The sequence below is a fragment of the Protopterus annectens genome, chromosome 5.part1, assembly GCF_019279795.1.
Source record: "Protopterus annectens isolate FY-2018-M chromosome 5.part1, PAN1.0, whole genome shotgun sequence".
NCBI lineage: Eukaryota > Metazoa > Chordata > Ceratodontiformes > Protopteridae > Protopterus > Protopterus annectens.
Window position 1 is genome coordinate 63,911,845 of NC_056736.1, and position 13,156 is coordinate 63,925,000.

The following is a 13,156-nucleotide window of genomic DNA, read 5'->3' on the forward strand; positions in this document are numbered from 1 at the left end:
CTCCTAGTCAGCATGACTATTTGCCGATTCAGTCTCCCCACCCTAGCAATCTCCCGGTATCCCTGGGCTTCATCTTCCCTTGTGATACCAGATTATTGCAGACAAATGGATTTGAAATGTAATTCAGCAGGGGTACACTTGTTCCAGGGGATTCCCCAATGCCCTCTGAACCATGCCTCACTGTTTCATCCCATTCTTTTTTTTTCAATAAGAAAAATCTTTATTAAATTATCATGTATAACATAGGCCATGTTACATTTATATAAATGACAATAAACCATAGCGACACAGTTTCAGTTGCAAACATTATACATTCCAAACTGTGCGGCGCAGCTGTAGCTACAAAGATTAAACATCACTTTTAACCTAGCCAGTCATTGTTAGTCCGCCTTTGCATACCTCATTTAAATCCTGCTTTCTTTTAAACCTCATTCCTCCTCTGCATTTATTGATCCCACCGTTGCTATTTTTTCCTGTGTAATTTGCTCCTACCCTTTTCTAAAGATCCCAGTTTCAGTTGTTTTTAACTCTGTTACTATCTTCACTACTTCTACTAAAGTTGGTTTAGACTTTGATTTCCATTTTCTAGTACTTGCCTTTTTGGCAGCCATCATAAATAGACTCAGTAAGGCCTTACTATGTGTAGGCAGTTTTGAGTTTGTATCATAGCTCAAAAAAAATCATTTCCCAAGTCACTCCAACTTGCTCACCCAGCATGTCTGACAGAGCAGTCTGCATGGAATCTTTAAAGTCTACCAACTCATTACTCTCCCAGAAAATATGTTCCCATTTAAATCTTTCTGCCCCATCACACATCCAACATTTGCTGTCTATCTGAGGAAAAATTTTTGAAGTCCGTTTGGGGTATAAAAATACCTATGTAAGCACTTCCAGCCAAATATCTGAAATAATCTAGATTGTGTTGCTTATTTGGGAGACATGCATATATCCCTCCATTGTTTCTTTGTGAATTGCTTATCTAATCTCTCTTGCCAGTCCTTCATAACCTCCTCTGATTGATGCTTTTAGTTATCATGCAGTATTTTATATGCTGTACTAATAACTCATTTCTTAATGGCAATTTCTGTTCTAGATTCTACTAAAAACTATTCCAGTGCTGGTCTTTCTTTTAGGACCTCCCTATTTCTTTCTCTTTGCCTATACTCTATCAGTCCTTGATATGGAAGGCACTTTTTAGCCTGTAGTCCAAATAAGTTCTTGGCATCTTTCCATTCTATTACCTTTCCCTCTCTCATTATTTGCTCCCTGTACCTTGGTTCCTTTCCAGTTTTCTCCAATGCATTCTTTTCCCCTCTTGTCCATCGCCTGTATCCTTATTTGCAGTTATCCCTATCGGCAGAATCTCCTTTTTCCATTCCCATGTTGGCTTAGTTCATAGAAGACCTTCTGCTACTTTATGAATATAATATTCTGTATGATTATTGTTTTTTTTTTTTGAAGGTCTGAATCCAAAATCCCAGTCTCTCCCTTTACTTGAACTTCCCCTGTTTCATCATCTCTATCCACTTTGAATTATATTTTTCTGCTTGTGCTATGTATAGGAGCCTTAACTGTGTTGCTCTGCAATACTCCAACTCGAGTAATCCACCCATCTGCCCTGTTCTATTGGAAGAATAAGCTTATCCCACTTGATTCTTGCCATCTTCCCCTCCCAAATAGAATCCTTTAGCTATTTATCAATTGCTATCCACAACTTCTCCTCTGGTTGATAAAAATGTGCCTGACCAGTGTATAAGACTAAAGGGGCTAAAACATTTAACTGCTTGCATCTTACTGTCAGTATCCATATAAAAGATCTTCCATTTTCTCTGTTTTTGTATTATCTTCTGTTTAGTCTCTTCCCACATATCCTTAGCCACCACACCAGTATCATTTTTAATCCATACTCCGAAATACTTCATTTTATTATGTCCCCAAAAATATGGATATTGCTGAATCAGTTTGTATGTGGGTACATAATTTACCGCTATTGCTTCTGTTTTTGCTTCATTCATTTTGTATCCCATAAAAGTTTGAAACTGTCTCAATATGTTCCACAACACTGTAATTGTTTCCCCCCATTCTGTATCATATGGCTGGTCAGGCAATAGTAGCAGACCCCTCCCCCCCAATGGGTAAAGTATATTAATTAAAGATTTTTCGTGGTACAAAGAAAGAAGGATCCTGGTGGCCTGCGCTGGACCACTCCTTTCTAATGGTTTTTGTCACAATTTCAAAGATCAAATTGTTTTCTTTCATTCACTTTACCTCTGCTGCCACGTATAGCTTTCACTATAAAGTTAGACTTAAAGGATGTTTATCCTGTTCCCATTTCCAAGCTGTTCAGACTTTAAGATTTTCTGTATCAGTTGTCTTTGTTACCTTTTGGACGTCCACTGCACCTAGGGTGTTCACAAAATATATGTGGCTCCAGCAATTGCTTATTGCAGACTTCAAGGTATTCAGATGTTGTCATAGATGGATGGTTAATTTCTCTTTGCAGACTGTTTCTCCAGCTGTCACAACCCTATAAAAATTGTTCAGAATATCTTATTCAGTCTGGATTCAACTTCCCAAAACCTTCTGTCATCCCTTCATACAAAATTGTATTCCTAGGATGCTTGATGGATTCTGCCTTATGAAGAGCATTTCTTTCTTCAAAGTAGAGATGTTTCAACAGTTCTTCCAGAGTTTCTTCTCTCATAGCCATGTATCTGCAGGTGAATTTCTTGGGGTATTGAGATATATGGCTTTGATGGTCCTCATGCTTTCCCTGGGAAGACTCCACATGAGAATGATCCAGTGATACGTTTGGTCAGAGTGGGCTCAGCATCTTCATCCTTATCTTTTCAGATTCCTGTTTTGGATTGTAAGAAGGGAGAGTCTATGTTGGGTAGACCAGATCCCTTGCAGTTTTAGTCTCCCATTCTACCTTCCAACTGCTATCCAGTCTATCACTACAGATGCTTCAGACTCTGTGGGGAGTCTCCAAAGTGGTGAAAGTGCATGGTTTGTGGAGTCCTCATGACAGACAGAAGAACATATACTTCAGAAATCTTGGCAGTGGTCAACATTTTGAAAGCCTTAAATCATCTTTAGTACCCAAGATCTCTGCAAGCTTACACAGACAGCACCATAGTGATGTGGTACATAAATAGGCAGGTACCAGATTGTACCATCGTTATAGACTTGCTGTGATAACCTGGGGAATCTCAACTCTGCCTACTTTGATTTTTCAGGCTTTGTGCATTCTGTCAGAGCAAAGCATGATTGCAGGCAAGCTAAGCAGGACCAGGACAGACCTCATTCCTCCACACAAATGGAAATGTCATCCTGGAGTCTTCACAGAATTGATCCAACTGTAGGAAACATCTCAAGTAAATCTGTTTGCCTCCTTTCTGAACAGACAACTAGACAAAGTCTGCTCCAGGACTCCTTGCAGACAAGCCTGCAAAACTGATACCTTCTCTTTCCCATGGATGGGAACATGTCTGTATGCTTTTCTGCTCTTTCCATTGATAATCCAGGGTTCGTTTAAAGATTCAGTGTGAATGTCCAGAAATTGTGGTGATGACTTGCTTTTGGATTGGCAGTAGTGGTTCTTTCTTATTTCCAATCTGGCCAAGGGCAAGTACTGCAGGCTTCCCCACAACACAAGAGAGGAGGAGACTGATACTGCGCAACCTTAAAACTCTTCATCTTGCTGTCTGGTTACCTTTTTTTGGAGGACATGCAGCAGGTACTAAAGGAGATGAAAGAATGCTACTAGAAAATCATATACATGGAAAGGATTTCTAGTTGATGCCTTCCAAGAACCAGGGCCATCTTCAGATCTGGCTGCCTCTTGTTATTCATTATGTGGCTGAGTTACTTTCCTTTGGCCTTTCTTATTCCTTTATCAAGGTTCATGTTTTGTCTATTTCTGATTGTCTGCTGTTAGATCCCACTTTCTAACCATTTTCAAGTTACTCGGGTTGTAAAAGGGGTGTTGATATACATCCACATAGGAAATAGGTGACTCCTTGACATTTTAATTTTGTGTTTAAAAACATTACTCTTTTTCGCTTTGATCCAGCTCATCAGGCTGAATTGAGGTCCTTAGCATAGAAAAGTGTTTTTTTTCTCAATGGTCTACCTTTTGGTAGGAGAGTGTCCTTGAGTTGCAAGCAGTTAAGGTGGGTCAAGCCTGCCTTATTTTTCACAAGGACAGGATCTCATTGAGAATCAGCACTTCTTTTATGCCTAAAGTGGTGTCAGAGTTTACCTTTAGCCAGGCTATTAATTTAATTGTCTTCCCTAATCTCAGGAACAAGGAAGAAAAGATTCTTTAAACTCTAGATCTTAGAAGGCAGCACAGATATCACTTAGACAAAACTCAAGCCTTCAGGAAGGTTAATCATCCATCTTTTATAAAGATAAGAAAAGACAACCAGTGTCAAAGCAGACTGTTTCCAGATGTTTTCTCATGCTAACTTCTTTTTTATACTTGACAGAATAAGCCACTTCCAGTGAGGGTTATGGCCCATCCCACAAGGACTTTGTATTCTTTGGTGGCTTTCTGGAAATTGGTGGGCTCTTGAAGTATTATAGAGGCAGCAACTCTTTCCTTTGTACATACTTTCACAATGCACTACATCTGGCTTCCTTTTACGCATCTAGAACAGACATTGCTAAGACCATTCTCAATGGGTCCCTGCATTCTCTCCCCTGCTACAACTTTTTTTAAATACGGTTATAAATTTATCAGTTAAGACCTAGGCACATGTCCTTTAATCAAAAAGAAAACAACCCATATTAACATTACTTGTTTTCTTTCTTTGTAACAACTGACATTCAGTCCAGCATTATATGAATTGCTCAAATTCTTGCCTTACCTTAAACTTCTCTCATCATCCTGAACATTATTCTGCATGCATTATTCCCACAAATTCCATTTATTTCTATGAAATTTGTTCCTTCCCTTTTCTAAAGATCCCTCTTACAGTTCTTGTATCTTGTATACAGTAGTCAGTACTTCAAACACATTTGGCTTGTTCAATTTCCATTTTCTTGTAATTCCTTTTTTGATAGGCAACAGAACTGAATTTAAGGCCTTCCTGTGCCCAGGCAAGGGGTTCCTGGAGTCTTAGTTTATTTTTCCCTCCTCCCATGTTAGTTTCTAAGTTATAATAATCATTGAAAATAGCTTAGGCTACTGCAACATTGATCTGAATGATGAATATAGTAAAGCTGTGTAAGTATACATAATAACAGTAGATATTCTGATAGATCTCTTTTGTAGTAGTTGTCCCTCCCTTCAGCTCCCATAATTTGTTTGTTTTTATTGCCAGGGTGTGGATGGGTATACTGTTGTCAGTAATTTACATCTTGATTTGTTTCCTAGCATTATCTCTTCATGGCTTTTGCCTTTTTTTTTCTAAGTGGAAAAGCACTGAGGAAGTCGGCACTATGTCTTTATATGGAGCTCCCCTGAAGGTCCTAACAGAATGTGTGGAAGTCGCCCTAAAGCTTTGAGAGGTGGCCAGTGGCTGGGGTAGGACACAAATAACTTAGACTATTGCAACAGTGAGTTATTAGAATACCTATTGTTATGTTAAGTTTACTTTCACAGCTGTACTGACCTGTCTAATGAATCTGGTAACTTTTCCTGAATATCAACACAAAAGCAGTAGACTCTGGTAAGGCTGTTGTTAAAGCATGTTTTGATCTCACCAAGGCATTTGATACCATACCACATGTGAGCATTGTTAAGTTAAATCCACTCTAAATAATGCATTGTAGTTAGATGTATAGGAAATTGGCTGAGGAACAAAATTAGCACAATGAGGATGGCAGGCACTTCTTCAGAGAGCATGAAGGTAACCATCGGGGTCCGTCACGGATCCATACCAGGAACTACTCTATATGTACTTCTCTGATCCCCAACTCAAAAATAGAGATCTCTAGTTAAACAAATTTGAGAATAATTGTAAACTGGGTGTCACACTCGTATTCCCTTCTGATATTCAGAAGCTTCAACACGAACCTACACAGCACGTTAATGCTTATTACTCAGAAAATAGGCTAAAACAAAGTACTACAAAATTGAGTATTGTTGCATTTGGTAAATAAATTTCCAGTTCCAGTTACAGTATAGAAAACTGGTCTCTATAAGTTGACCGAGTTTTCAGTAACTTGAAATTCATATCTTCGAGACCATATGATCAAGTTTTTGAAAACCTGAAGCTTTAGAATGGCGACTGCTGTACAGTGCAGATTGGGAAATGTACCTTTTTCCTCACTGTAGTGTGTTCTTGGAGTTGGTATATATAATTTGCAGGGGGCATAGGGGGTGCAGGGAGGCTTGCCCCACTGCAGAAACGTAAAAAAAGGTAGATTTTTTTTTTTAGTTCAAATTTTCGGAAACTCGATCATATGGTATCGACCATATGAATTTCGAGTTTCTGAAAACTCGATCATCTGATATAGAACCTAGAAAACAACCCAGTCATACCTCTCAACTGTCCAGATTTTCAGCTCATATTTTTGGTCTGTTCCTCATAAAATATGTGTTTTTTCTGGCAAATCACTGGGATGATCTGAGGATTGAAGTCACTAAATAACATACATTTGAGTTTCAGACTTCAAGTCCTTCAGAAAATGGATATTAAAACAAACCCTGTTACTCTAGCAACTTTCTAATTTTATAAGAGCAATATTTAAAATATGTCACTATTTTTGGGCCTTCGTCCCCCTATTTTGTCAGGCTTTGTCCAGATTTCTTGCACTAAGAGGTTGAGAAGTATGACCCCAGTTTAATATAAGCATGATATTCGAGGCCTTGGAACATGGGTAATTCCTTCTGCTTTGATCATCATGTCACAACACTGGTAAGGAAATCTTTCTATCTGGTACAGCTGATCACAGAGGGCATCTCCTCTAGAGCCAAAGAAGTCCTTATCCCCCTGTATTCTGAACTGATTAGACCCATCATCAAATCCAATGTCCCCTTTGGGGTCCATCTTGCTAGACCTGTCAAGCAGTTCGAGAGACCCCAGTGGTTTCTGACTAAAAAGACACAGACCTTAAAAAAACAAAGAAAGTCTGGTGAGATCTGTTACCAACTTCTTAGGGTTTATCTGTAGGCAGTTATGGATCTGCCAGTCCAAGACCTCTTATCTCTACAAATTTGGTGAACACTTGACCAGAGATCTCAACCTACTTCAGAAAATAAAAAGAAATCACTGTGAAGAGGCATATTTGTCACACGACTACTACCCCATGTTTGGAATAGACTTCTAGTAAAGATTAAGCAGTATAATATACTATCCTCCTTAAAAAAAGGAACTTAACAATTGGATGGATATTCATAAATTCAGCCAGTGACTAGTATGACGTCTATAATTCTTGAAAATGAGATAAGGTGTACGGGTACTAGCCAAGTGTAAATGGCCCTGTGGGTCCATTTACCTTGTATTTGCTATGATTCTGTGTCTCTGTAGACCTTGTAGACCTTGCTTTATTACCAGCCTGAAATTCAGCTTTAGAAATTTGAGAGTTCACTATTCATTCAGTAAACCCCATTTCATGCAAACATAATTCTAAAAAAGGAATTGTGATAGTGTATGAAAGTAGAGTAACCACTCAGTGCAGTCTTCAACCCACTTTATTAGACTGAGCGCTCCTTAGATGTGCTGAGCATTCTTGTCTGTTGAAATAACTAGCAGCACTCGTCTAAAAAAGTGGCAAAAAAATTATTAAATTACAAAACAGGGAGTTGAAGCTCTAGGTAAACGTGCAACAGTATGTAGTATGGTTTTGTTGACCTCAATAATTGTATGATAGTATGAACAGGCATTGTTTAGAAGGTGTTCATTTTGCTAGCCCACTGGCATATGATTGTTTCCAACTGTGCAAGAAGCAGCTGAGATTTGCATAGTGCCCGTAGCATCAGAGGGACAGCAGTTAGAGGGGTGGAATAAATTGAGTATCTGATGTCCTTTTATTTCAGAGGAGAGGAAAGGGGGTACTAGCAACAGCACTGAAACTTTACTGCTGGCCCAAAGAGCACCTTTAGCTCTAGGTGAATGCAGGAACTAGTGTGCAGGGAGAGTTACCTGCATGTACTGCAGGTGAGGGCCAGTGGAAATATACAGGCACAACATATTTCAGTTAAGACTGCACTTTGTGACCTATTGAGCAGCACCATTAGAAGTGTCCAGTTTTTAGTGAATGAGAGATGTTTTTTGGGGCTTTGGCTGAGTTAGTAAAATATAGGGCAGTTAACTTCTGAGGTGAAGGGAGTCTGTTAGAGCAAAAATGATCAGAGATTAAGTACTAGGTAGTCTTTCCAGTAATCTCATCTGAAAATTTGTATAGTCTAACAAGTCACTTGACCTTTTTAAATCTAATATTGTTTGGCACCAGGAGTCTGCATGACTTACACAGAGCCTGATGATATGCTGTTATCTAGGAAGATCTTTCAGTACCTGGTCCACAAATTCTGCAGGAAGCATGCACTGTATAATTCACTTTTGGCTCCATATAAGGGTGTTTTTTTATTAGTTTTGGTTTGAATGTTGCATCAGTGGCCATGTCTTCGAAAATTGCTTGACTTTGCGTTTGTTGAGAAGATGATTAAGCCCTTTCTTGTCTGTGTCTGAGTATGTAAAGGATTGTATGAATGTACAGCTTATGAGAGTGGTGTAACAAGTAAAAAAAAAAACTGCAGATGATGTATTGCAGATGTATGTGAGCAAGAGTTTTTTAAACATATTTTGCATATACAACCTTTGAAATTCCATGTAACTAAACATTTTTTGTAATTTAGGTAGTACAGAGACATTTTTATCTTTGTATTTTATTTAATTGATTTGTTTTGTTGCATGCCATGTAACAAAATGTTTATGGTGTGCATTAGAATTACAGTAGAAGCAGAGCAGTTATGTGTTTGTCCATGAAGATTTGTCAAGAAGTTTATTCATAGAAGTACTTTTACAAACAAATTGAAGAATGTCATGGAGTCCTTGTACATTTTAAATGTGAATAAAGAACAAATGCAAGCTGTTTGTCAGAATTGTTCCAAGAAGCCTCAAATGCAGGTTGAATGTAAAACTGACATTTAAAAATGTAGCCATTCTTTATTACATGTGTAATGACTAATCCATTTTGCCTTGAGGGTTCTATAAAATAAAACAAAAAGAAAGAGTTAAACAGACCCATGGCAGGTTGTTTGCCAGTACTTGACAGTAACCTAGATTTGACAAGTAGTCCAGCAGACTGAGAGCCTGCTTGGGGCATAAGGAGTGAGCAGTCAAAGTTAAGTCACCTTTTCTGAAGTGAAAGAACTTCAAAGGCATGTTGAGGAACTTAAGGATGGTTTTATGTGTGGTTATAAAAGTGGTACTGGCATGTTTGAGACTTAAGTAAATGAGGGGATCCAGCACTTGAGGGTACAGTAAGACATGTAGGGTGTGGCACACTAGGAAAAAAGCACTCTTACCAAGTAAGATGATGTTGATATTGTGCTGTCTTTCAGTAACTGATTTCAAAAACAGGAGTACGTTGAGAAATTGTTTTAAAATACATAAAGGGTTGCATTCACCAGTGTGTGTCATTCTCCAGCTGTGCACTACACAGAGAGAAGCTGAGGTATGCACAGAGTTCTTGAAACCTAATAACTGATTTGTTATAGAGATAGCATCCCATAGTGGCATTGGAGCTGGTAGCAATAAAGTTGTTGTTGTTGTGTCTTTCGGCTTTTCCCAGTTAGGGGTCACCACAGCGGAACTCCGGTCCGCTAATGATTGGCAGTTGATTTTCACGTGCCGAGTTGCCAGCCCTGACACACAACCTTCAACGAAGGTACACCCATTCACGAATGTCTCCACGCAGAAGGACGCTCTAGCTGAGAATTGAACCGGACAGCGTCTTACTGTGAGGCAAAAGTATAGTGCATTATTACTGTATACTGTAAAGTATTTATGAAAGAATTTTAAGTAATTTATGAAATCATTTTTGCAGAACCGTGATGCAGCCCTTACAGTTGTATTACATGTACCTTAAGAATAGCTGAGTTGACAGCTTTGGTAAAGTACACAGGATCTAGCAAAAGTCGTAATATAGATCATACATTTGGGGAGGAGGAGTGTTTTTATCCAATTAATGCTGTTTTTTCTCTTCCTGTAACTTTTTTTTCCATTACCTTCCTGTTGCTTTACAGTGATGGACATTGAGGCACATCACATGTGCTTTTCCATTTTGACTGACCTGCGACTAAAGTCTGGATGCACTGGATGCAGTTGTGACTCTGGAAGTATTCCTCTATGTGATTTTCAAATGTCTGAGGTGGGGGCAATAGCATGTTTGTAAAATGTACAATTTTCATATCTAGTTTGGAATTTTTCTTAACTCTTTTTTTTTACCGATGTGAATGATGTCTTCAGTTTGGTGCACAACATGGTGAAAGACACAGGTTCTGAAGGATATTTTCTGTCAATTCTCCAGCATCTTCTGCTGATTAGAAATGACTATTTTATACGGTAAGAAATTCTTCCATTTTAGACACTGGCAACATGTTTATTGTCCTCTGCTGTACCTTATTGTGAGACTTGATAGAGTAAGTAATTTGACTGCATTTTTGTTTTAATTCCTAACAATTAGCATGTGAAACAAGTGTTTGTCAGTAACACAAAAATCTGAGATTAAAATGTAAACTCAAAATTAGTGCAGTCATTTAGGTAGAGGGATACTGTTGGAGTTTGTCACAAGTAGGAATATTTGAAAATGTACTTTCTGAAGGTTTTTCTGTGATGATGTGCAGCAGTGACAGCTTTGTAATGAAAGGAACACTTGAGGCATCCTTAGATCTTGGTTAATTTGGGCAGTAGAAACTGGATGAGGAATCCCTTCAAGAGTTCCCACTCCCAGGATCCCTTAAATTTCCTGCTTCCTGTCCTCATTGTAGCATTTTCCTCCATCCTTTGAAGTATACATTTGGTGAAGAAGGGGCATAATCATACACACATAACAGTGCTACTACTCACTTTGTTGCAACTTGCACAATTTATATGTTAATATAAACTGTGGGTTGTGAACATAATTTCCAGTCTTCATTGCCACTGAGCATTAAATCTCTCTACATCTCTGTTAGCAGATTACTGTTGAAGACTTACACTGACACTCCCTTTCCTACTTTGGGAGGAAACACAACATTGAAGACTGCCATCAGTGTAAGCTTTACAATTTAAACACAATTAACAGGAGACATTTGAAGCTTAAGGCCCTGGCACACAGTAAACAAAATAATAGCATTAGTGACAGTCAGATCCTGTTTTATTATGGGGGCAGGGTCCCTTGTATGATCCCAAGTAGGAACAGGATAGGAAGCTGAAAGTAAGGAAGTAGAAACCCAAGCATTAGCCTGAACCTCCTTTGATGATATTAATTGTTTTAGTGGCCTCATAGTCATCACTGTCAGTAACTTCTTTGGCTTGGTGCTGAGATCTACTTAAATGAGTTCTTTCTTCCCTGAGGAGCACTGAGTCTACTCAGGAATCTTCCAAGACTGCCAGTCTCCTCATTGTGTCATGAAGATTAAACCCAAGAACTGTGTGAAGGAACGTCATTTCTTTAACATGTACCTGTAATCTCAACTTTTTGGCCATTAGCTCAAACTCAAAACCAAAGAGGAGGATGGGGGGGGGGGGCATAGCTTGAGCAGTAAGTTGAGAGCTTTTTCCTACCACTCAGCTTCCACTTAACAACAGTCTGTTACAGTACCCACATTTCCGCCACCACTGCACTATCCACTGGGCATTTACCCATTCTCCTTTCCTTCCTGTCAGGCAAGTTCAGTTTATGTGGGTTACTCCACATTGGATGACTGCTTTCATATCTGCTCTCCAGAGAGACTTTTTTTGAGGGTGGCAGTGAGAGAACCATCAACCTCTTATCTGAAGATGCTTGTTTTTTTTTTTTTCTCAACTGCTTCTTGCATTAAACATTCCATTGCACATTAGAGATGTTGAGGCTAGGAGAACAGCATTGTTTGCAGGAGCAGAAGTGTAACTTCCCTTCACTATATTGATACTTCCCATATCTTACTGTTTTCTGATATCCTGGTCATGACAATAAAATGGGAGGTTTGGAAAGCCACACCCTTGGCAATCTTATGCCCACTTCAGTATATTTGACTCCATATGGATAATGTGGACACTGCTCTTTCTGTTGCAAATACAAAGCCTGAGTGCTGCATCATCAGACTTTCAGTGCTATTCTGTTGTAACACTCCTCACAAAACTCTTTCTTGTACATAGTAAGATGCAGTTCATAGTAAATGTTGTATCACTTTTCACAAAGCACACGTAGAGCATACTGATAAGTTCCTGTGATCTTTCTAATATCCTTGCAAGGGCAAGGAGGTGATCCACATTTTCCTTAGTTATGTTGGAACCCACTTGCTCCTTGAGAATCAGACACACTGCTATTAAATGACTTATCTTTTTCAGCACCCTGGTATTAAGCTGTACTAGACAGAGGAGAATTACCAGTATAGTTTACCATTTCAAAGGTCTAAGGCTTAGGACCAATGGATCCACTGTTTTGTAAACGAAGTCCCAACACCAGAATGTCTGGGCATGTAGTTATACCCACCATGGCCTAACTTGCTGATTACTTAAGTTCATGTATACTTAAATCCTTCCACTTCTTTTTGACCTGTCTTATAGTTCAGTTCTTGGTTGCTGCTGCTGCTGAGAAGTATACTGTTTTCACATACCTAAGCACCACAACAAGTATCTTCACGGCTGTCAAATAGCTAACCAAGAGTTGCAAAGAACTGGACATTCCCCCAAAATTGATGAAAAGACAAGATGAAAACTGGTCAGAGAGGCTGCCAAAAGACATATTCTCCATATGTCTGGACTATGGGGTAGGGTTGCAAGATGGAAGCCTTTTCTTGCACAGAAAAACATCCAGGCCTGGCTAAAATTTGCAAAACAATGCGTCAAGTCTCCCAAAAGCATGTGGGGAAAATGTCTTATGGTCTGATGAGACCAAGGTTGAATTTTTTGGCCACAATTCCAAAAGGTATGTTTGTTGCAAAAACAATACTTCGCATCACCAAAAGAACACCATCTCCACGGTGAAGCATGCTGGTGGCAGTATCATGCTTTGG

At 39.0% G+C, this 13,156-nt stretch overlaps 1 protein-coding gene across 3 annotated transcripts in view; it reads left to right on the plus strand.

The window, feature by feature from the left end:
* Positions 1-13,156, plus strand: part of DIAPH3 (diaphanous related formin 3) — a 4,946,160-nt gene that overhangs the window by 2,199,681 nt on the left and 2,733,323 nt on the right. For all 3 annotated transcript variants that reach the window (XM_044072887.1, XM_044072888.1, XM_044072889.1), the window contains one exon: positions 10,404-10,520. In XM_044072887.1, coding sequence (XP_043928822.1) covers positions 10,404-10,520 — 117 coding nt within the window. The remainder of the gene's footprint in view (positions 1-10,403; positions 10,521-13,156) is intronic.